This window comes from Caloenas nicobarica, chromosome 12 (genome assembly GCF_036013445.1).
Source record: "Caloenas nicobarica isolate bCalNic1 chromosome 12, bCalNic1.hap1, whole genome shotgun sequence".
NCBI lineage: Eukaryota > Metazoa > Chordata > Aves > Columbiformes > Columbidae > Caloenas > Caloenas nicobarica.
The window spans coordinates 8662296-8688947 of NC_088256.1; the positions used below are offsets into that span (position 1 = coordinate 8662296).

The 26652-nt window shown below is 34.9% G+C and overlaps 1 protein-coding gene across 4 annotated transcripts in view; it reads right to left on the reverse strand.

Moving 5' to 3' along the window:
• The window catches only part of DIAPH2 (diaphanous related formin 2), a 211122-nt gene that overhangs the window by 113471 nt on the left and 70999 nt on the right, over positions 1-26652 (reverse strand). For all 4 annotated transcript variants that reach the window (XM_065643073.1, XM_065643071.1, XM_065643074.1 and 1 more), the window contains 5 exons: positions 21391-21492; positions 19850-19944; positions 16037-16138; positions 9685-9924; positions 2741-2870 (listed from right to left, as the gene is read on the reverse strand). In XM_065643073.1, coding sequence (XP_065499145.1) covers positions 2741-2870; positions 9685-9924; positions 16037-16138; positions 19850-19944; positions 21391-21492 — 669 coding nt within the window. The remainder of the gene's footprint in view (positions 1-2740; positions 2871-9684; positions 9925-16036; positions 16139-19849; positions 19945-21390; positions 21493-26652) is intronic.

Here is a 26652-nt window from a genome sequence, read left to right on the forward strand (position 1 = left end):
TTCATACTAAAATCTAGTTTAATGCTTTATCTGCTATTAGTTAAAAAAAAATCATACATTGTTCAGAAGCTGGCTCTTTGTTCTTATATGAAAATTAAAGCAAAACAAGACTTTTTTTATTTACGTGGAACTGAGAAAATGCACACAAAATGTAAAGGAAGTTGAATAAAATAAGTCTTGTATTTTGAATTTTACGTACAGTTCAAGCTACTAGGCCGCCTTATGCCTTAGAAATAAGCAGCATACATCTCAAGTAATCAGACTGTCACCTGTTTAGCTCATATTCCTTATTTAAAATTCATACAGAGATAATTGCTGATAGATTTCCTTCTATTTTATGTATAACTAACTGATGCCAACATCCTCCTATCTGTAGCTGTCTTCTTCCAAAAGAAGCCTCCTACAGGAAAAATAAACCTATCCATCCATCCCTCAAACCACTGGTTCATAGAACACCAAACGATAAACAGGAAGTGAAAAATCTTCTCTTCCACCTCTTCCACACAAAGTGCGCTAACTTCCTACACAGAAACAACAACTACACGTGACAGAACAGATGAACATCACGACCACATGTGACAGAGCAGATGAACATTAAAATTAAACATAACCCCAAAAGTACCATGGGGAACAGTTGAAGCAAGTTGCACAAATCACATTTATTCTGCCAAAAATCTGCTTTGTTACAGAAAACAAAGAAGGGCTGAAAGGGAAGTTTTGGTCATTAAAAATGAACAGTAATTTATGCTTCTGATAAGAAGTCAGCACTGTTTCTAAGAAACGTAATGAGCTTTTATCTTACAGAACAAAACACATTTACCTGCAATAAAATCTTTTTTTCCTATATACTCTAAGCATCAGGATTATTAGTGACTTTGTTCCCATTAATATGCTTTCTCTCTTTTGGATGCTGTAGCTTAACTAAACTTAACTAACTCTTTTGGTTTAACTCCTCGAGTCAACTTACAGAACATCAGAGGCTTTGAATCAAACCATAAAAATCTCAAAGCTGCAAGGTTAAGTGTTAGCCACAAGAGACAATTAACAAAAGCTGATCAAATGTGCCTGGTAAACCACAAGGCTTTGTAAAGAATTTAACAAGAGATTCAGGATGAAAAAGATTAAACCAAAAAAATCACTTCCAGAAAAGAACTGTCGAGTGGTAGAAAACATTTCTGGAATTTCCATCAGATGACAAATTGCTATTTGCATAAATAAAATTAATCAATATGTTACTCTATCATAGTGACACTTACGGGGTAAGTTTGAGAAAATTGTGTGACTCCATATCAGAGGCTGGGAACAAACACTGACAGCAAACAGAAGCAATAGTAATCGTAAAAATTCTCTGTGTGATATCCATAGTAGTACTCACACATAAGTAGCCAGCTGTACACTCTTTAAGCATGCACCTTTATTTACATACATACATATACATATACATATATATATATATAAAATCTCTTCGGTCTCTATACTGCCTTAAAACACAACACCATCCTCAACCCTATATAGATCAGTTCCATTTTGTCAATAGGCATTCATGCCAATGATGTATTCATCAGCAAAGAGGAAAGTGAAGCATGGAGACATTTCATCAATACAAATAAAGCTTAGTGTACCTGCAGAAAAAAAAAACGACACGGAAAGGTACTTCTGAAGTTCGAGAAACAGCAAAAAAAAATTGTATGACAAAGACAATCACACAAATCTGTGAATAAGCTGGAGAAGAAACAATAGCCAAGTTAGGCTGATTGATGAACTACTCTCCAAGTCCTTGGGGAAACGAGAGTTCTGCTCTCCCTACAATGAACTTTAAGATAGAACAAAAACTGAAAGCAAATGATGGCCTAATTAAAAAAGTAACTGTCTAACAGCTAACCACTGCACTGAAAAGAGACACTGACTGATAACACCGAAAAAAAAAAAAAAAAAAAAAGGGAGAAAAAAATTTGGAAGAGAAAACCTGGATAGAGCTATTGGAAACATGTATCCAACTTCTTGACCCCTCTCTTTCCCTTCATATTCTTGTGCTCCCCTAAGTATTTATCTTCCGATGAGTCAGTAATGCCCAGTCAAAATAAAACTGTTCGCATTGTCTTCATCAACCACTATCACACAGCCTTCGTTTGGGCAACAAGGGTGCCAAGCAGCACAGTGTATTCCACAGAAAAAGATAAGTAACAATGAACAAATTAAGTTTTCCATCAGATTCACCAGGCTATACTGGTGACTGTCCAAAAATAAAAATCAGTATTAACTGTTGACTGTATAGTATAATTAAACTATATATTTCATATACAGTCCAGTAACTCCAGAAAGCTTTTTGTTATTTTGCATTCAGGTGTTAAATCAAGTGTGAAAATGAGAAACATACTGTGCCTGCACACACACGCATACACAAGTGTTCACTCTCAAGCAACAAGACTTCAAAGGCTCAACGGTAAATGAAACATCATCATTATGCTGGCTAGACAACTTCTGACATGTGATTTTGCAAGTCCTTCACTGAAATATGCTGCATTATTTCCACAAACTACTTGAGAATAAGTTATTTTATTACTGTTTTTCCCCTTCCTCACTTTTTTCTCAGGTCAATAAATACCAGAAAAGCAAAATCCACCATGTGAATTATCAATGTTTACAGGTTACATAATCCTACAATCTCAAATGAAATGTTGTAAGCATTTAATGTCAAAGCAAACAGCTATTACCATCAGGTGTTTTATCATTTGCTTACCTTTACTTGCACTCTCAACATGCTGCAATTCATCTGGAAATTTTAAGATATCCCGGTAATTCTCCTCACAGATTTCTGCCAGAAAATGCAATAAGGTTGTTTTCTGGTCTGATGATTTAGTATCTCGAATCTAAAAAGTGAACATAGGAGGAAAAAAGAGAAAAAACACACCATTTTTTTAGTAAAATGCTTAAATAAAGTGAATATTGTAGATTTAAACTCATTAGCGAAAATTTACCTACACTGGTTGCCTGCAAATGAAACAAACCGTTTTAAAAATTAAGTTTCTGCAGTTCTTTATAATTTAAAACTATTAAGGGAACCTATCTCTGTGCCATATTTTTTAAAGAATAGCTAATTATGCTGAGAACAAAACCTGAAGAACATCCATAAAATTCTGAGATTTTAGCAATGCCAGCTCAGAGTGCTCACTGTGACAAAACGAAACAAAAAAATAGCTGTGAACAGAGATTAAACAGAACAGAATTTAGTGTGTTCCTTGTATGCCCCCCTGCCAGATTTCTAAAGGAATTCCTCTGAAAAGCTGCATAGCTGGGCAGTGTGCTAAAAGTCAGAATTTGCTCTTTTACCAGTCAAGTTAAAGAAACTCCTTGTCATAAATCCACAATTTTTAGCTGAAGCAAAATCTAAACTGTGCTGCTTTATCCTAAAGACTTCCAATCAAGTTCTGTACAGACACATGAAATAAATGCACCCTGCCTAACTGGAATACAAAATGACAATAGAAAAACAAATATATCCTAATCATCAGTAAAGGAAATTCAATACATCCAGTTTTATTTATGAAAAGCTGCATGAAAATTGTGCACAGTGTGAAGAAATAGGTAATTGCATATTTTCACTATTCTCTCAACTGCAGAGGCAATTTTTAGTGGTCTGAAATAATCTAGTCTTCTTGAAGGTGAAGAGATCCTCTCCTCTCCATTAACCTGTTACAGCAGTTTATTATAAAGTAATTCTGAAATAACTGTTAAAATACAGGGGTAGTGGCATATTTCCAAGTAAACATAAATACTTGTGGCTAAATCCCACGGCAGGTTACACATGTACATGAAAAGAAACATCATGAATGTAAGAGAATGAGAAAATGAATTTAAGTCCAAATTTAGTTTCTCTGGTTTTATGCAGATATAAAGAATGACTGTATGAGTTGATTGAGGATTTAGTAGAAGTAGAGATTACCCCTTCTTTACAACAGAGAGAGTAGGTGCATGCAAGAGTTCGAGACAAGTGTACTTCACTTTCTATACAGAACTAGTATTACAAGTATATCTGTAAATATTTTTTTAACCGCATTTTCCTAACTCATCTAGTACAGTTCTTGTACAGAAGTAAGCTACAACATACACAACAAATGAAATTAAGGATTTATTTAAGAAGAATACATAAATGTGTGTGTAAAATCTCCCATTTGTTTTCTCATTCTCTAAATCACTAGAAGTTCTAATTCTATAATCCTCATGACAGGCTTGCCATCGATGTTCAATTTAATACAGGCCTTTCAGCTTTAAGGATTACCCTGTTAAGAATAAATGATTGTAGTCGAAAAACAGGCTTTTAAAAATATAAGGTATTTAGGCAATTAAGAATGCAATTTAATTCATACTGATTCGGTGATTAAAGACTAAACAATGCTTGGTAATGGTATGCAGTTAAAAGGTTTTAATTTGTTACGTACATAGAAGTTTTTCCAACTTGGAAAAAAAAAAAAGTAGATTTAGTGGCTAAACATCTGCATGGTAAAAAGAAATTGCATTTCAATTTGTCTGTGAACAAGAACTGTGGGATTTTCAGTCTTTGATCTCTCTGACATCAGAGTGGATAAAGCATTTTTTTCTAAATGGACAAAATTATTTTGCCTTCAGATTACAACCGAAACATGTTTTGTCACCAACAGTAGCATCATATTAACAAGAGTTAATATTAGCACCTGCTGAGTTGTTATAAACCAGTAGTAAATAGCCATTCAGATCTTAAACAACTGTGTCAAATTCACTTCCCTGACCCAATCAAGAAACAGCTACATTCATCCATATTTTCAATAGCTGAGATACGACAAGTAACATTTAGCTTTGTTTGATCTTTATAATCGAAATATATATCTTAAAAATCAAGTTCTAAGCATACTAATATAGTGAGAATGTAAGGAAGATAGGTGTTTCTTGACTATAGTTTAGTAGATAGTATTTAAATATAAAAATAGAAGTGAAAGATAGAAACCGCAACACTAACCACAGCATGGCTGTGTCTTTACACTATCTGTATTCACAGAGTATATTTGTGTTCAGACTAATTTTCTTGTCTTCTCTTTCTTTTTATTCTTGGGTAGAATTTAACATTTTTTACTTTATGGAAAAGACAACTCTAGGTATTATGAATTAAAAAGTCACCTGTGAAGAAAGTGAATTTTGTTTTTCTCATATCCAGTTAAACTGTCCCTACTTTCAATTTATGATCCCCATCTCTCATTCTACTGCTGTACACTTGACTGTAAAGGTGAGGCCAAGCTTTTCAGCAATTTGTTTGGTATCAGAAGGTTGCTACAGGTTCCCCCCCAAAACCTTTGTTTCTCTGGACTGGACAAGCCCAGTTCCGTCAGCCTTTCCTCAGTGCTCCAGCCCCTGACCAGCTTGGTGAATCTCCACTCAAGTTTATCAACAAAAAAAGATTTTTTTGTAGAGAATATTGAACACCGTGCTCCGTATACAACCCAGAAAATTCTGAGTTAAGGGCAAAAACAAGTCACTACCTGTGATGTCCTGCCTATGCCCCCATCGCCGAAGCCCAGGATGCTGCCAGGGCACACACACCACTGCCTCCTTTTTGCCACTAAGACTCCAGGTTTTCTGCAGAGTTGCTTCCCGCTCTCAAGACAACTCCTTTGCTGCAGTTTAAGCCTGTCCCAAGTGCAGCACTTTGAATGCAGCACATCACAATATCACCGTGTTAAGGGCAACATCAAGATTACAATGCTATTATTGCCCTTCAGCATAAAGCTAAATTGTTCCTTTAAAAGCAAGAGGTCTGGAAGAGGGCAAGTTTAAGATGTTAGACTTACAAACCAAATACACTTACGGCCTCTGTTACTTTAAAAGGTTAATAAACAGAAAATCAAGACTAAGTATCTAGTTTCTGATACAAAGACTACAAAAACCTTAGGCACCTGACGTTTAGTCAATGTCTTTTCAACTAAAGAAATGTCTTATGTTAGCACACTAAGAACAAAACATGGGAAATCAATATATTTCCCCCTTCTCTTCCTTCCATGTACTTTTACTCATTGCTTTCACAGATGATAATTGCAGCTGTGATTTACAGTAAATAGTGATGAGAACTTTTTTTTTTAATGTGGTGGCTCTTAAATACATATTAACAGGCAACTGAATCAGAAACTCATACTTCAATGAAATATTCTACGGGTTCTAAATTCCAAGTGATATTGTGGGTTTGTATAGGAGCAAAAAGGAAAAACTACATCCATTTCATAGACTTAAAAAATAGTTCCAGCCTCAGGGCTGTAGCTATGTATGGACATAAGCCAGTGCAAAAGATATCCCCTTTGCAAAGGAAAAGGTGGACTGTACAAAGGGTTACACCTTTAGAAGGTGTAGACTTAAGGTATTCCAAATTTATTTATTTATAAAGACACCAATACTATGGTATTAGAATTTTCAAATACAGGTTTTGCTTCTATGGGCTGCCTTTATCTGAGAGACAGAATTTGGGAATAACACATGCAGTTAAAAAAAAAAAAAATCACTAGATCAGTGTAGGCTTCAGAAAGCAGCTTCCAGCTGAATGCTAAAGCACCAATTTGAGTGATCAATACTATCAGATTCATTGTTTGGGAAAGGATTAAAGACTAAAATACACAAAGCATAATACAGTGCACCCATTCAAATCAACTAATATATAGAGTATGATATTATGATGTTTACGTCTGCAGCTCAGAAATAACATCAATATAACAAAAATCTTCCAATACATATAGTCTATTGGTAAAGCATTTAAAACATGAAAATCATACCAAAATCTACTTCCAGATTTTTTTTTTTTTTTTTTTTTACAGGTACTTCTCAATTAGGTTTTCAAGTGTGAGCATTAAAAGTTATAGATAATGTAAGGGGAAAAAAAAGTTATAACTACCACTAGACTGTCATTTGATTATTAAAACTATTAAAAAAAAGCTTTCTATTGATTTTTATGAGATTATATAATTTTTCATATCCCAGAAATCATTCCCACCTCAACAGAAAGGTGGCTGGTAGACAATAAGTGCACACTAGTCAGATAAACAGCTTGTCTTGTCCTGTTTACACTATTTGAACAAGAAGTCACATAATATTACGTATTACATAAAACACACATTGATTCAGCCAGAACACTATGAAAGCTTTGTCTTTACATTAATTCACCACAAAACGAACAGGAGTTGTACCCAACATCTGCCTGAAGCAAACCTCTTCTCTGTCAATTCGGTTTCTGACTGGCAGAACTCCGAGGGTTCTCCTGTCCTCGATACGAGACAGTAATTGCTGCAATAGGGTTCCGTATAGCAGTTGGATCATTTGTACACATTAATCAAACACAACAACTGGTAAAAAGATTTACCCTTAGTGAATTACTACAGCAGCCTCCCTGAACTTTACTACTTGTTCTCCCATATTTATATTTTCAGTGAGCACTTAACACTCAGGCAATCGTGAATGCTCTAGTGCATTCAGAGCAGCTGCTATTGTCTGCCAGCCCCAATACAGCACATGAATTCTAATGTCGATCTCTCTTATTTGAACAAAATTAAGTTCTCTGTCTTCTGCCAAAGGTTGTTTACAAATCATTTCTTTCTTCAATAACATCATACACTGCAGTATAACATGCAGAAGGATAATCTGTATTTAAGGATTTGCAATTACTATACAGGCATCAGCTTTTTAGCTATGACCAGACAGGTTTGAATCATGCTCTCTTTATTACGGTTTAATAACGGTTGTTACACAGTAACAAAATTCTGTCTACGAAATGACCAGCTCTGTTTTAAGAACATTTATTTTACAAAAACAAACATTTATCCCACATCAATACCTGCCTTTTTTCTTTTATTTTTTTCAGATCATATAGCATAAGTGATATACCTACTAAACAGACAATTAATTTTAAGATTGTTCAAGGATGATTAAAAAAATAGGTTTTATTGAAAAGTTAATTCATCATGTTATGACACCTCACTATTAAAACCACTCCATGTGTATTCTGCACAAAGAAATGCGTACACACAGATGGGTGTTCTACCTTGTTGACAGCTTGCCCAAAAAAAAAGAAAATAAAAAAAGCTATTAATGATACAATTCCATGTCTAGATTTTGGTGAGACCTTTTTTGCTCCAACAAACACCACTGTCTTTGTCATGATTTTATTTTTAGACATCAACTTATAACAAAATATACCTAGTACCTTAATGCAACAGCGCAGTCAACATTTTATTAGGGAGAATGTTTTAGTCTATCCTCTAGTCTCACAGGGTCGGGGGTGGGGGACGGACTCTTCCTGAGCATTTCCCTCAGAAATACCTACCTTGGGAAAAAGATTTTGGTTCTGAGGACAAAGTTGAATTAAATAGTCATAGATTTTTGTCTCTCTTATTTTAAATGGAATCTAGCAATAAGCACAGATAGCTATGCTTCAGCAATTATTCAGGTCAGTAGAGAACAATTTGCAGGATATGTCAATCTACGTGAGCGGTGTCAACATCTGTGGGATTTGCATTGACAGCAATTCATAAATCTATCACCTGGAGTGCAAGAATACTTTTCAAATCTACACCATGCTAGAGTACCATTCACACACATTCATCATTTCCCCTCCCCCGATTAACAAATAGTTTTCTGCTTAAAACATTAATCTCTTTTAGATTCCACTACTACCAAAAAGAAAATCCAGCACTAGATTTCTGACAAAAATCCTTCAACTTGGCCTCTCTTTAAAAAAAGCTATTAAAGAATGAAAGTATTTCTCAGGTGATGGTTTTTAATTTTACCAGAAGTTAGCAACATCTTTGTATTAAACTACAGCAAGCAGAGTCTTCCTCTACTGAAATACGTCAGATCAGACTTACTGTGTATTTGAAATATTGTTTTCCCCAAAAGGTTAATTCTCCTTGAGTTACAGAACAGACTTCTTCACAGTGCCCAAAAAAGGGACTTGAAACCTGGACACTCTAACTAAACCAAACAAAAAATAACTGAAAATTTCCTCTGCAAGACTAATGATAACTTTATTTTTTTAAGATGTTTATAAATGTTGCATCACGTTACTGTAAAGATTCTTTCAAAGGTACTTTACAAAATGAGAGATGGTCAAGTTCAGATCGATGCCTTACACACATTTTACCATATGAACAAACAAGCACCACACATTAAATTCTGACTGTTACAGCTTCTGAAGTTCTCGTCGCATCCCATACTCGGCCACCACAACTGAAGTTAAACCTAGGATAACAATGTCCATATCTTGAATCCCAAATACTGATTTCTGTGACAGTGCTTGAGGGATAGTTGGGTACAACACGAGAAGACAGACGAGTAGCTAGAGCTATTTCACATATTCAGAGCTCTATGTATATTCTCTCGACACAATGACAGCCAAACAAATTCAGATGGAGGAAGCTGTTCTACTTGTGCACTCCAGAAAGAGTCAGCACAGGTTCAGAATTAAACAACTGCCTTCATTTACCGTTGCACTGAGAAAGCCAGCTATAGCAGGGACTGTCCTACAAGTGTTTACTCTGTATTAGTTTATCTATTTTTAAGAAAGGAGGTGCAGCCAGAAAACTACATTAATTGAATGTTTTTCCCTCCTTAGGGTACTCTCGAATGTCTCATGAGTTGAATGAATCTACCCTCACAAGTTTTATAGCTTCAACTTACCTTGCAAAGGAAACTGATGTTAAAACCAAGAGACTGTGCATTTCTGGAGCCAGAGTTCATGTAGTTTCCAAGGAACAGCACTAGCTCTAAAAGCTTACTAAAGCTTTCACTCTTCTTCAGCTCTTCACAAGCCAGTGTAACCGCCATAATGTCAGGTTTGATATTGTTTATGTGCTCTTCAAACATAAGCCTGAAAAGGATCCCATTGAGACGTGACCGCAACATTTTCACTGAACTCATCTAAAAAATAAGACACATTAAATCAGAACAATTAAAAAAAAAAAAACTTATTTACGCCAAATAGAATACATTAAGAAACCAATATTGTGCAGCCAGCAAAACTACAGTTTCTGGATGTTTTCATTGCCTGTCTTTTATTTCCAGGAATCCGTACCTGCCTACGAGTATTTTTCCCCAAACCATACATTTTGCCTGGAATAAAATCAATAAAGAAATCAATCTGTGAAGGGACATCTTGAAAATAAGAGGGTGCTTTGTGGTACCAAACCAATTAACTTATGAATTGCAAACTTGCTGGCAATAAAAGCACAGTGTCAAAACCCTTCCTCCCAGCAAAGCCAGATCCACCAGTTAAGAAGAACTGAAGATCAGCCAATTTCATTAGACTAGCTACCAAAATATGTTTGTGTCTTTCCTGTTTTGCACAAACAATCACTAATATTTCCTCCTTCTTAGCAGCAGTCTGTAAGTCACATGACATATTTAAATTTCCGATAAAAATATGCTCTGAAAATTTTTAATCCACTTAAAAATTTTCATTTAAATGCAAGAATGATTACCTTCCAAATCTACCTCCTAATTTTAATTAGCAGAATACAGAAAGATTTTCTCCCCCAATGTATTCACTATCAGTGGTGTTCCTGAAGCACTTTGTTCCCCTGAAAGAAAAGCTTTGTTATGTGTCAAATCACAGATCTTGGCTATCACAACAGACAGATTTTTACATGTTCATGTCCCTATTGCCCAAAGCTTTACCTTGGCTCCTTGAGGAACCACAGTTTTTCTACTAGTGTTATCTACTACAGACAGCTACCAGAAACAGCAGTAATAATTTTTCAGGAAAGATTTGGGTGGCCTGAATAATGATGAATTCTTACTAAATTGAACATAAATGTAAAGGCACTCCAGATGGTCTCAAAAAACTCATATGATCAGACTGGGACAAGGAGAAGGAAAGGATCAGAAAAGAAGTGTTTCAGCATAACTTGCGATCTTTTTTTATACATCTCCATTGTCACAAATTTCTCTGTGAGCCTCTATAAGCCGATATCATGGAAAGACTTCAAATATTATTCTTCTAATCATTCTGTATTTCAGAAATATCGTACTGAAAACATCTGCCTTGAAAGGATCTCCCTTCACTGAGCTGCAGCTGATGGAAATTAATCACATAATTTGCTTTAACTTCTGTAGAACAATCTCCAACTACTGATTTTACTTAAAATCGCACTGCAAAAGTTGAGAAAAGCTTTAGATCCTGTAAAACACAGTGCAACAAAACATGCATAAGTGAACAGAACAGTATGACTTAAACACTTGTGAAGAATAATGCTTTACAACTTCTCAGCCAATTTGTATTTTCCTTCTTTTTTAATGTTGTGAAGTGTCATGGAACACTGACCATTTATTTGTTTTGCAAGGCCGTTTGACTACCAAACCAGTCGTAAGTTTTAATTTCATGTGCTGATCTGCATAATATTTTTAAAGTACCTTGACAACTTCATAAGGGCTGTTTCAAGTGGGTTGTTTCCTTAGAATTCAGAACATTTTTCTATACATTATGTTCTTTATCAATAGAAGATCACAAATGCTGTTTTATTTCATCCTTCCCCACCCTGCCCTGGTTTCTCTTTGATATGCATGTTTCTAAATAGACGTATTCAATGGCTGATAAATATATTGAACTTAAAGAAATCTTGTGACTATAGGTAAGGTGCAAAGATTATATTCACTTGAGAAAAAGGTCAATTTTTTTCTAATTATACAAAATTAGTGTCAAAGGCATATAAGAAACAGCACTTTCAAATAAGTGCATATAACAGCAAGCAGTAGCTTTCACCACAAGCAGTTAAACCAGCAAGAAAATGGATATTTCTTTTCTAGCTAACTGTGAGCACTGGACTGCATGTCATTATCTCCCCTTCTGGGCTTTCATAAAGGTCCTTGTCTGAATTTTCTACCTAATAAAGTTCTTTATTCCATTCTTTCTTCTTTATTATTAGCATTCAATTCTCAAGCCCAGTATTAAAACTAGGATCAAAGGTTATTGGAGAAAGAGGCAGAAAGCACAATTAAATTTGCCTCACTTCCTAAGGAAAAAAGCTGAAATTCCTATACAAATCTGTCAACTTACTCAGATAACTCACTGAGCATCTTATCGAGAGTATAATAAACAGTTGCCTTTTATTTGCTAGCAATTTTCTAGAAATATTAATTCTTCAGCAGGTCTAGAAAACACAATGAGGCAAAACAAGTGGCAAATCAATTCAATTAAAATGAATGAGAGACTCTAAACCAATGCAGGTGCAATAAACTTGTACAATTCTTCCCACCTCATCTATCACCCAGCAAAGAGTGTTCAGGATAGTTAATCCTGGTTATACAGCAAAAAGGGTCACAGAACCTGCAAGTGTCTACAACTACAGCCACCCAGTGAAACTTATTCTCTTGCATTAACAAGGAAATTGCTGATAACCCAGTTCTTCACAGCTGTAGGAAACTTTGCATTCACTAGAAACCAGTAAAAAAAACTCTCCCACTTTTCCAGAACACACACAGAAAGGGAATTGTTTGGTCAGTTCCAGTCACTTGTTTTGTTGGTTCACTAAAGGCTTAAAACTTCCGCCACACAATGGTGGGATGATCTTTTTAAAACTGGTAATATTCTTCTTGACTTAAGAACTCACACTCGGTGGTAAAGTGGATAAAGTTCTCCAAGTTCAAATCCCACTAACTCTGCAAAAGATTTTGGTTTTTTAGCCTGTCCTCTGAGTTGACATGAAATGGTTGATACTCACACCTTATAGCACAGATGAGAATAATACATAAACTGCTCAACTGGCACTGAAATTCAAAGCAAGTATCCTTATTGAAGTTGCAGCTGTTCCCATGACATAAAAAAAAATTAACTCTTCAACACAAATTTTGCATTTAAAAATGAGAGAACATTCTGCCTAGCTCACGTAATGTCATACCACTGATCCAGTTAATCTGTTTTTCTCGCTCTACTTCAACATCAATGCAATCTTTTATTTTAATGAAGTTGCATTGCCTTTTTTGATCCCAGTTTTGAACTTCAAAACCAGTTCCAATAACTAATTGGAATATATCATTGATTTTGGCATTTCATCTACATTAAAATGAAATTCTCATTTTCATTTACATATCAGATGAATATTAAGTTAATCGGTCTCTTCTAATACGTTAATACTTTACTAAGTATGGTTTTTCTACACAAATTTTAAACTACTTATTTGACCTTTATTAAATTTGATGGGCACAGTGATTATCCAATTAACATATTTTAATTATTAACTTGCCTAAATTTATACAAAAAAGGTACACATTTTAAATATCATTTAACATAGTCTTTCTGTCTTCTTCTATCCCTAAACGCATTCTTCTTAACATCAAGGTTAAGATTATTATTAACGCAAAACTCTGAAATTCATTCGACACACAGCAAAAAAGGACTCCAGTCAGGTGAGGAGCTTACATTCAGCCGCATTTCTTCCACATTAATGGATTGTTCAATTAAATCAAAACTGGAAACAAACTCCACATTTTAGTAATATTATTTTTAGCATCCGCTAACTACAATAAGACAGAATCACTACCCATAAGGAAATGTAATATTTTCTTATTAAACCAGATGGTGAAGTTGAATAAGCAAACAAGCTTCAGGAAACTTAGTCCCTTCTTGAGGCAAACATCACCATTTGGAGATGTTTGATTAAGCAGGTTTTTTTAATTCATGTTTCATTAAACTCTTTAAAATTCCTTCTCAGCTTTTTGTAGTCTCTCATTCCTCAAAAGAATCAATCAACGAAAGAGTGATCATGATTGTATAGGTACTGTTAGAAAATTAGGATATTTTAATTATTTTTTTCAGTTACAACTAAGTGAAAAAATAAGGACCATTTGTTTTCAATCCAGTAGTAATTATAGGTCAGATAAATGCATGATCCCCAGGTATGTAAGACAACCAACAGAGATGACAGTTTCCCAAGTGACTTTGATAGTTTCATAATTTTCTGGGAAATAAAGTGACAGCAGAATCCGAATGAAATATTACAAAAAATAAACAAATCATTCTACTATATAAAAAGAATGCAGAAAAAAGATTAAGAATTGGACCTAACAGATAAGACATCTGATAATAAAAGCAAACAAGCAGCTATCCAACAGCAGGAAAAACCTAATGCTACTCATCTCAGTTCAAGTGGTTTTCAGATATCTATCAGTAAAACACAAATTGACCTGAATTCAAACTCTGGTAAAACGTGTACTAACACTTACTATCTACGCATATTTAATACACACTACTTGTATATTGGCAACTTCATTAAATGCTTCTGTTTTACCACTACACCAAGACAAAGCAAAAGAACTACTCCTTCTAACCTGTGCTCTTCTGAATTGGAGGTAAACAATCTTCCGTATATGAGAACAAAAATATTCTCCAAGTGTTCTCATATACTTAAGTTTTGTAATATCTTAGTACTTCACGTTTAATGACAAAACTTGGGTTTTGCACTGTCGTTTATACCCATCGTGCAGCCAATTCATATACAAACAGTTAAACTAGAGTATCAGTTACATTCTTTCACTTCTGAAATTCATACACATCCAAGTAAGACGAAGCTGAATTTGTGGCAAAGAATGAAACAGGCATATTTTTTGCAGGTTTTCTTTACTTTACAAAAACTTCCTTGGATCAACCTTTTGATATTTATAATAATTACACCTTAAATTCATTTTCAGTCTTTCATTTCCAGCAGCATATTAGCATATATCCAAAATAAAAAGGCCATTAGTCAACCACGACCCAAATTAGTGCAAAATGCAAAGCTTGATCCTGTCTGTCCTATGCCTTGCCAAAATTTCAGACTAGGTGATTAGTGAAGTTGGAGACATTAATGAATCTCTCTCATAACACCTTCTACACAGAGGTGAAACGGGGGAAATAATTTTATCTGCAAAACAAACAGCCAGCACATCTTATCTGCATAAGTGGTCAGACATAGTTACCCCAGTTCTCAAAAACTGTACGCTTCTGTGCCAGCCTGGGCAAAGCACACAAACCTTGGCAGTAACAGAATAAACAGAGCTTTTTAGTAAAAAGCTGGTTTCATTCTTCCCTTTTAAGATACCTTTATTTCTGTTTTAATACATTTTAATGCAGGTAAACCAAGCTTCTGTGGAGTTAGGGGTAAATTCTAAACACTATCATTCATCATTATCACCTTTTAAACCGACCAAGTGACAACAGGAACTAACTTGCCTAAGGATTTATCAGCTCTTTGGAAGACCAGAAGCAGAAAAAGTCTTTCAAGTCCTAGACGAGTACTCGGTACCGTACAATTAACTATAATACCAGCATGTATTAGGGCAATTTCTGCAAATTTTCCAGTTTCATTCAGGGACAGGTTCTAGCCATTATAACACTCGATATCCCTACTTTTGGAATAGATATATGCATTGAACACTAGTAAAAGCAACATAATACCATCTACAATTTCAATTCTAATATGAAGCTACACCTCTTCTAGAGAAGTTTTGCAAGGTTCTCTGTGTTTGTATATGTATTCTATACATACATGCATACATACATATGTATACATACACACATAAAATACCTATGCGTATCTATGCACACACTTTTTTTTTTAACCAAAGGTTAAAACATGACATGAAATATTGTGGGCATATTCATTCATTCAACTGTTTACAGTTTTTGAAACAGCAGAATAAATTTCACCAAGTTGTCCATGCCATTGATTTAATGGTTCTGTTACGAACCCTTGAACTACATGAACCCAGTGTTCTCCAGAATTGTTTACTAAACACAGAAGACAAGACAGTGCAACAAAAGATTTGGTCTGGCAGAGAAGTGTCTGTTGCTCTTAATTGCATACTGTAATTCCTTCCAGAAAAACACCTAATACATATTTACAGAACTTTTAGATTATTACTCCGCAATAAATAGATGGTAACTTCTTCCTGCTGCAGAACTTGCCAAAACACTAACCAAACCCATTGAAACCTAAAACTTTGTTTTATCTGTTTGACAAAGTAGAACTCTCCAGTTCATTATTGCACTAATACATACCACAACTCCGAATTGTTCCGGCTCAGCAAGATCATTATATTCATCCTTTAATTCAGCTAAGGCATTGAGTTCTTTCTGCTCAGGAAGATTCTTCACTAGGTTCTACAACAAACAAGACATTATATTAAATTTGTTATATTAAACTAGCTCAGATCTCAAAATAACACACTTAAAATACCACAACATGGAAGTGCATGAGGAAATTATGGGAAGCTTATCTTATTAACGCAGCTTTAACACACTATAAACATCAAATCAAACCAGTAATTATTTAATACAGACATCAGCACCTCTGTTACAGTTTCTAATTTGAAGAATGCCTTCTCAGTATTTGAGAAGTTAGACAAAACTGTTTGATGCTGTCAGAGCCTAAAGAATTATACTCTATCTACATCTTTTTTTGCCCTCATGATTGTATCTTTCTCATTAAATATTACTCAAGAAATAGCTGGTCTATGTAAAGCTAGACATAACTACCTACAAAAAATAAGTCTTGAGACATTATTCAAAATAGCTGTGCACAAACATCAATTAAGAACACCTTACACAGAAAAGAGCAACATCTCAAAATTGTACAGATCTTCTGGATGTGAAAAAAAAGTAGAACTTGCTTAAAATCTTGTCCATTTTCCCAAAGAAAATTGTATGACTTATTACATGATGTTAACATCTCAAAATGCAGATACAAATGGGTAAAATATTTCGATTAAGGTAGAAGAATACCTTGTCTTAAGAGACACTCAGTAAAAGTTTAGGATGTATTTAAATTTTGATATATATGTTAGTTGAAATCAAACCAGTAATGTAATTCTTCAAGTGAAAAAAAAAGTACACATTTACATTCAAGCAAGCAACCATCAATAGGCCTTTTTTGTTCAAAAAGGTTCATAAATCTTAAGATGAAAAAACCAAAGTGAATTAAGAAGTTATTAGCTTATATGATTACATTAGAGCTGTCTAGACACACAGGTGCCTTTTACTTCATTTCCAATCTCCACGAACCACCTTTGTTCATGTTAAAGACTTGTGACAGGAAAAACTAGGAAACAAAAATAATGTAATTTTTTAGAAACTGGATATGGGATCAAAACACTGTATTGGCTTGGATGCAAGTGTGATTCTGTGGAATTTCAAAAGGCATTATGGGAGTTACGGGCAAGCACTGGCCACTGAAGAAATCAAAGGTACTGAGTTGGAGACATTCACATCTAGAGAAGGGAGGCAGAAATACTTGATCATTTCTTTTTTCTCATCCATACCCCTTTATGGTCTAGAACTAACAGATCAGCTCATTTCACCCTCAGCTTCTAAGACAGAGTTTGGCTCCACTAGTGCTGCAGCTCCCCCTGTATATAAAAGTTTAAATATGTTTACTTATATTAATTGTATTACATAACTGAAAATGAAGCTAAAGAATTCAGTGGTCACATACTCAAATCCTTGTCAGTATTCAAGAAATGGAGTTTCATAACATATTCATGGTGATGTGGGTTTAAATAAAAATAGAGTAAATAAAAATGGTTTACATAAACATAAAAATAAATAGAAATATAAGGCTAACATTAAGAGGCTGAAACTATCACTCACTACTCACTGTCACAACGTGGTGTTTGACAACTGTATGTTTACAAGAACTTATTCTCTCAGACTCATTGGGAATTGAGAATATTTTTTCTTATGGTGTCTTCCTCAAGGAAGAGTTAAAACAGTATATCATCTACTGGGTACTCAAACTGATTAATCAAACTAATTTTAATAAGTATTACAACATACATTTGAAAAGCAGCAAGAAACGAGGACTTGAAAAGCATAACTGAAAAAGCACTTTTCTATATGCCCATTTGTGCTATACCCATTTAGCTTTCACCACTTCGATACTTAAAACAAAGCAGTTTCTACATGTGCATTTTCAAAAGGTGCAAGTTTTGCTATGCATAAAAGAAAGCAAGGTTTGCTTTGTAAAATTTTTCCAATCAGTAGTAGTAAGAACTGTTAAACTGGTAAATTAGTGAATAAATCAGTCAGAAGATTAGAATAAAAATAAACCAGAATAGACTGAACATGAAATAGATGATACAGCCCATTTACCCCAATACATTTCTAAGAATATATCTCTGAGAAACACAAAAGGAATTTCTTCTGGGCTATCAGCTAAATTTCCCTGCTATCAGAAGCAACTCTGTCACACCATTCCCTTCAGAAATGGATCAATCTCCAAAGCCTCAGTTTTTTGAAGATTACAGGCAACTGAGTTTCTAGATAGTTGCACTCATGATGAATTCATATACATTTGTTCTGGTGTTATTACCTTTTACTTATGCAACTTCATTTTTCTCCCCAATCCTAACACCCATCACTCTTCTCCTCATATAGTTATAATGCAGTCATATCCCCTCTCAGCTATTGATACTGCTAACCTAATCAAGCCAATCCTTTCTATTCTGTTTCCCCAAAAATAATACCTACCCTGAAAATAAGCCCTACCATGATTTTTCAGGATTTTTGAGGATGCTCAAAATATAAGCCCTACTCCAAAAATAAGCCCTAGTTACAGTTCATTCAAAAAGTCAGTTTCAATAGTGTCCAGGTAGCTATCCATGTAAAAAAATAGGGGTTTATATTAATTTTTGCTCCAAAACTTATTGTATTATTTTCTGGCAAACAGGGTAGCTTCCTTCTGTAGAATGTTTCTCCATTCCTCAATCATCTTAAGTGGTTTTTAAGTTCAGCTTCTCTTTTCACTTCTCTTAAATGTAACTAGTAGTTTAGATAAGGTCTTAGAACTGCATTATTCAAAAGCATAATAATTATCCTCTCTACTGGAAATACTTGACCTCATACACCTTGTAGTCACATTTGCCTTTTTTTATGGGGTACTGGGTCTGGCTGGGATGCAGTTAATTTCCTTCATAGCAGCCCATCCGGTGCTCTTTTGACTTGTGACCAGTGTTGATAATACACCAATGTTTTAGCTACTGCTGAACAGTGCTTGTGCGGCTTTGAGGACTTCGCTGGTTCTCATTCTGCAAGTAGGCCGGGGTGGGCAACCTGTGCCCCTGCTCGCACAAGTAGGCCAGGGCTTAACTGTTCCATGTCCAGCTACACCACAGTGGTACCTACACTTGTCCTGCTGAGCACATACTCACTACTACTTCTCAATCATTTTCACCTCATAAGCAACCATTACAACACCAGCTTCCAGCAGTTTGTTATTATCATGACCTCATACTTCAGCATAACATATTATACCAGGAGTGTCAAACTCATTTTCACTAGGGCCACATCAGCCTCATGGTTGCCTTCAATGGGACGAATGTAGTTTTAGGTCTGCATAAATATAACCACCCCTACAATTATACAGTCCTAAAACTGCATTTTGCCCTTTGAAGGCAACCGCGAGGCTGATGTGGCCCCCAGTGAAAACAAATTTGCCACCTCTGTATTACACCCTACTTCTATTATCCAGGTGTCAAGATATCTCCATATTGGTTGTGGAGATAACTATACCAATATGAAACTATTCTGTATTTCAGGTAATCTGAAAAACTATAATAAGAGATTTCCTTTTGAAAGAGGAACCTCAGAAAGTTAGAGATTCACAAGTTCTTTTGTTAATAGTGTCTTTTAAAGATAGTTTTACTGCCACAACCAACCAAGTAGAAGTGAATTTTAAAAAATGGTAAACACAGCTAATACATTTGTAGCTGATGACTAGAAAATTCTATGCATTTCTTACTTCTGAATTCTTATACCTTTGGAGTATTTTTATGCGGAAAACAAACTATGGGCAAAACCAGAAACATTTTCACATACCTGAATCAAAGACTCACTCAGCTTCTCTTCATCAACTTCTAAAATTATATTTTTAATTTCTTCATAAGGCAAGCGGAAAGAACCCAAAAATATTGCTGAAATTCAGTAATAAATCATTAGAATCAAAAAGGTCCAAAAGATTCATACCAGCAGGCAAACACTTTCTAGCAATTCAAAAATCATATCTTCATCCAAATCTATATGATTCACAATGAAGAAGTTTTCTATATAAAACAGTAGATGAGCCACAGTATGGCAGTTCAATTTATGAATTTCACTTATAAGAAATTAAGCTATGACAACAGTTTTACTGGTTAATCAGCCTCAGTTGCTCCCTAGTACTGTTATTTATTTCTAGTAATGAAGTCCTGTTTTTTTTATGAATGGCAACATATCTGCGTTACTACTTAAACAGATTTATTCAACCACTAGAAGACTTTAGCTATTATTGTTTGCTTTCATAACCATGTATGAATAGCTGTACTGCATTTACAATTGGTTGAATGATATTTACATGACATTCTAGAAAAAATTCCATGTCAAAAGGATAATGGAGAGCTGGGCAAAGACAAATGCTCTAACTTCACTGCTTTTTAGGGTAACCGAACTTATACAAGAGACAAAGTATACTGTATACTCTTCAAATTTGGACAGGAGTTCTCAAAGCAATTTGATCTCAGGATGTTATATCATCTCAACAGAGCTCCATTCAATAAACTACAAAGTATTCCTAACACAGGTGGACCAGCATATCATTTTTATAAAGCACTGTATATTCAACCTAACCGCTATGGCTGAGTTTCCTACATCCATATTTTCTAAACTAGAAGTTTTATATCACTTGTGTCACAATGCATTTTCTCCTTAAGAAAATGTGCTCATGGATGTGGTAGTAAACAATGCACAGATTTGGTTTTAAACACTTCATTTGCCATGGGCATAGACAGACTAGCGACGTTTTATTGTATTTCAAATTCAAATAAAAGAATCTACTATTCTTGGTAGTTGATTTCACTCCATAATTTAAGAGAGAAGCAGCAAGTGAAAACAACAGGTGGAGTTGGGGTTTTTTTTTTGCAATTTATGGTAGTAGTATTTGCACCTAACTTAAAGAGAAAAATATTACAAAATAGGTTAACAGTCTAACCCACATCAAGCTCTATTTCTCCATTGCTCTAACCAGAAAGAACCATTAGGAACGGCCTCTCAATCCCAATTCACAAAACCTAACAACACTGTGCCTTCCCTTATACTTCCAGTCTAAAACAAATAAAGCAGCAACTTTTTGTTTTAAAAAAAAGTTAACATTAAAGTTTACACCATTTTTCCATGTTCATTTCTAAAGTTGTCCCAAGTTGTATAGTAAATTCAAATCATATGTACGTAAACCGCTTCTAAACTTAAGACTCATGTTCACATTAGCCAGTTTTTAGAAAAATAATATTGTACATTTAAACAAACAAAAAAGAAATAAAACATTTAAGAACAGGTGTGTATACACGCCAATTAGATATTCATCTAATGCATTTAGTATCACTTACATAAGTTTTGTGCCGTTTTTCCATCCAAAATTCTTAATTCTTTAACCTTCTTCTTTGGCTGAACTGTTTTCTTTTCTTCTGATTCTTCTACTGCCTTCTTAGCTGTAAAGGACATATTTATTAAATTCTGATTCATTATTTCAACTGTTAAATCTAATAGCAACTCAGCTAGAAAGCCACAATAATGCACCTATTACAATCAGTTGAAGGCAAAAATCAATGCACTGTTTCAACATACTTTAAAATATCCAAAGAAACAAAGCAAATTTATAAAATTAGGAGGAACATGAAATGAAAATGTTGATATAACAATGACCAATTTTCCCAAGGACTATCAAATCATATTTATGTATCTTAACCCACAAAATTCATTATGTTCAGCTCCAGTTTATTTCAAGCACCTTTAAAAACACAGTGATTTGGTGCTACCTCAAAGCACGTGAGTGCCCTCTGTTGAAATATTAATAAGAAATACCATTTGAAGTTCTTCATCCCAAACCAATAAGAGATATAATTTGAAATTTATCACACTATATAAAAGCAGGTTTTTACTAATTATTTATATTGTTACTGGGAAAGAGCAAAACCAAATAAGAAAACACTTTTTTTTTTCCTTCTTAAATTAGCAAGGACCACTGGTCTTATATTCACTACTTAACATTATATAGAAACCAAACATCACTGAAATATTTAAAATACATGTTGATTTTTTTTGCATGATTTAACATACTTAATTTTTACAGAATTATCTTAAGTATTAATTAAGTAAACACACTGACAAGGATTTATTTCATTTTAAAAATCACATCATATACTTGGCTCTGTAACATGCTTAACATTAATTAAACTTAGTGAACATTTCAAGTCATTCAAACGAAACTTAAAACACCTGAAATTAAAATTAAGGAGAATTTTTAATCAGACTAAATATGCCTTTCTTCTCTGAGCATTGTGTTCTACTGTACTAATTTCATCAGCATGGGTTTCATTACAGGTATCTCCTAAAAAAATATGTTGGTTTTTAGTGTGAAGAATAACCAAAGTCTCACTTTCAACCTCCAAAAAAAACAGAACAAGGAAAACAGTTTTATTCTTCTCCTTATAGACATTACCATTAGAAAAATATCTGGAATAAAATAATTCTACTGGGTTTACACCACTTGAATAATTAGTTTACCCTGAGCATTTTCAAACTAAGCTAGTACAAGATTCCCTCATCCTCACCTCTTTCTCCCACTGATCCCATGGTCCATTTTTAACACTGACTTAACTGTGGCAGGACCATGGACTACAGGGGTTTTTTTAATAATTTAACAAATAAAAGCTGCTTGATAGATTCCAGAATCAATATACTATTGCTGACCAACCTCCCAACCCTTTTTGGGTACTCCCATCCCAAGTGCCTGTTCAAAGATAAGACATGCTTTTCAGCTTGATGCCACAGAACCAGAGGAAAAGATGAAAAAAGGATTTTTTTTTAGCAGTCGACATAGGGCAGCTCAAAAAAAGCAAGAAGAAAAATTAATCTGGAAGCTAGAGCATCTGTATTACTCATACAGACCCTGGACTTTAATGCTGTGATTAGTCACTACAGCACTGATAATGGCACTGGCTTACATCTTCATGCAAAATCAGCTTGTTTTCAAGCTGACAAGTCTTGAAGACTTTACCTAGTGAGAGTCGTGCCCAGTTTTCCATAACAAATGTGGTCATATTTTAGACAAAAAGCTGTAGCAGATGGGAAATTTCCTCACGTTCTGACCACAACATCCAGTTAAGCAATCGGACGTTGAAAGAAACGGGTCAGCTCTCCAAGTCTGAAGCTTTATTCCACAGCGTCCATCTCCTACCCAGCTCCTGCTGAGCTTGTCATTCGCCTGTGAGCACCCTGCCTAAGTTTGCCTCTCTCATTTCAGAACACATGACCAGCTTTTTCCTTTCTTAAATAAGGCTTGATCCAAATTCAGCCTTCCAAATCCATGGCCCACCTGTTTCACTTCCCAGAACAGACTCACTAATCAAGTTTATGTCAGTCTTCCACTGCATTATACAGCCCTGGAATGATGGCAGAATCCTCCAATAGTGATTAAGTCTGCCCGGTACTCTAGCAAGACACTCTTTGCAAAACATCTCGTTCACGAGCTCTCAGTAAGAGAATTCAAAAGCCCGAGTATTTTGTCACCACATGGAAGAAGGGTGCACAGCAGCAGCATAGAGTTCAGACTCGGAAGGGCCTGTCCGGTTGTCCTCTCGTGTTTCAGATCACCAGATCTCTGATAACTGACAAGCCTCATGCACTTCTGTTGTGTTAATACGAAACATTTTTAAATTCCCTACCCTGCATCTCTGGGTTTTTTTCTTGAAATTTAATCCATTTTCACACAAATTTCTGTAGATTAATATTTGGACTTACCTGGAATACCTACATATATATATATACAAACACCAAGGCACACATACATGTTTGCATTTTTTGTTTTGAAGACACTGAGAAAAATATAATCTTCATTGTTTAAAACTATTTCCCCATTAAGTTGGGAAGAAATTTTTAAAAAGGCAGGCACTTTTTTCTAAAAAAACAACTATCATGGAAATGACAAAATACTCACTAATGCAAAATTATCTCACAACAATTACACTTATAGAAAGTTCTGGCTGAGTTTACTTTTCTTTACTGTACTTTAGCAGACAGGAGAGGGAAAGAGAAAGAGCCAACATGATAAAGCAAAAGGCAGTTTTAGCATAGGCAGCTGTCTCTCTCTGAAAACCAGAAAATACAGATCTAAGCACCACTGTTACATAACCTACTTTTTTTTTTAATTTAGAATAGAGTTCTGTTTTGTTAGTAGCAACGTATTTGTTTATCAGTGTTGGAGGAAAAAAGCTGATGCAACATGCTGCAAGGGATTGTTTTCTGTTCATATTCCATCATGAAACGCATGTGCAGCTCAAGCGTGTACCTTTAGTGATACCTTCAGCTGGGAACTAATTTAATCCCACAGAAAGTGCACTGCTTGAAACACATCTAGTGTCTAAAGAAAAAATGGCAACACTAAACAAAATGTTATAAAAGTTTACAATACTTTAAACAAGAGGAATGATAATTATGAACAAACAAACATTTTTTTCTACTACCTTTACTTTTGTACTTCTGTAGCAAAAAAACTAAGCACACCTGTTCATTAATTCAGCTACTGAATGGCATTAAAAGATGTCATAACGAATCTTTAGAAACACGTACAACTTCATTTAATACTATTGGAGATGTTAAAGCATTTTACTCTGAGCAAAACGACCAGTTCATACTAACCTCCTTTTTTAAAAAAAGCAGTGAATAGTTTTAATAAATAATTAACAGTAAAAACTCTCAGTCATGAACATGGTGAGGATGAAAATTAATGGGAGACAAAAAGGAGTACATTGAATTACAGTGTGGAGAAAGAAGAGACCTAAGTGAACTTTAGCCTATCTGAACCAGAGCCTTAATCTCTGATTCCTATCAAGTCTGTACCCACAGTGAACAAATGCCCTTACATTGTCACAGGAAATGAATGAGCAATTTCATCTTACTTCCATCTGGCAAATGGCTTCCTAATTGCATTTACTAGTATTTGGCAGCAAAAGTAAATATACAAAATAAATTAATTGTTTTATTATTCCCTTTACCTGAAAGATGATATATGGCTGCTATAAGACTACAGGAGGAAAAAAAAGCATACATATAGTTTAAAGCGACATAAGCTTTACAGACGGGCATATGCTTGAACAGCTGAAACTATTAATTACACCAGGAAGTTCACTCAAGAAAACCCTCAGGTGATACAACTTGGTACAAAATTGAAATAAGGAGCCAGGAATGCCATTGAAAGATTAGAACATATTTTGTAGCACAAAAATTAAGTAAATTCTACTACAACATCATAAAACTTCTTTAAGCCTGGATAAATTGATGATATTGGGAAGCTACTGACAGTTTTCTCTTTCTGTGTTACTTGTAGGGGCACCCAGGAATGGAAATAAAAGTCAAAGAAAGGGGGAGAGGGAGGAAAGTCGAACATAGTCCAAAATCTGCACTTCCCTCACCAATATACCAATGCTGAGTCTTGCCGTTTGTCTAACAACAGAATTTCCACACCCAAATGAAACAGTGCAGCAGTTCACACAGGTGAGGTCTAGTTAGCAAAGGTCTTCACACAAGCCTGTGAGCTTCCACCAACCACTTGTTTCAGTAAAGCAGATGAAATATGACCAGCCTCCTGTCCAGACAGCAGAATGAACTCTGGCAAGTTTTGCATGCTCAAGCCAAACTATGCCAATAACCTGCTGATCAGCAAGAAGCGCAAATGTGTCCAGGAGCACCCTGAACGAGCAGAGCCCTGACAACAGCAACAAGTCAGTAAACAACGGTGCAAGCTAAGTGGACCAGTGACCAAGGAGGTTTTCTCCATCCAATCGTATAACCAATTAACCCAGAGAATATTCAATGGATCCCAGAGGAAATACTCGGGGAGATACCACAGTTCACACAGCTGAAGCCACAAATCCTCTCCTGGACCACATAATCTCTCCTGCAAAACACAGATGTCATGCAATTCATGAACTCCATAAACTGAAATTAAAGTAGTCTGGTATCCAAATTCATTTATATTCTCCACACTGTCATTTGATCTTACACTTTGACAAATAGCAAACCATTTCCCCAGCTATCTAGAGATAAATGCAAGAGTATTAACAGATGCTAGTCATGGCCTCTTGTCAAGTCAGTCAGCAGAAGTGTGATCTCATGTTTATTCCCAATGCCACCTGGCATTTTCCTGTTCACTTTAAAAAAAGCCACACTTAGTTATCAATTCCTGAAGTAAAATTAATTAAGCACTCCTACTGTCACTCTGTCCTTTCTGCAATCAGAACAGCTAAATACCTGGTACAGTATTTTAAGGAAAAAAAAAATTACAAGGAAATCAAGCAATTGATCTGAAAGTGGATCTTGGTTTGAACTCTTAAGATTAAAAAAAAAAACAAAACAAAAACCACACACACAAAACAAAAAAACCCACAAAACCAAAAAACAACCCACACAACTCACAAGGAAAAAAAGATAGAAGCTCTTGCAATCTCATACTTTTTTGCCTAATTAATGTAATCAAGCTGAAGGAAGTGACATCAACCCAACAGATTATGCTCTGTGGTAGAAAAAAAAAAAAATCATGACTTAGTTTTACAAATTAGTTCCATCAAAAAATAGCAGGGAATCTATATTCC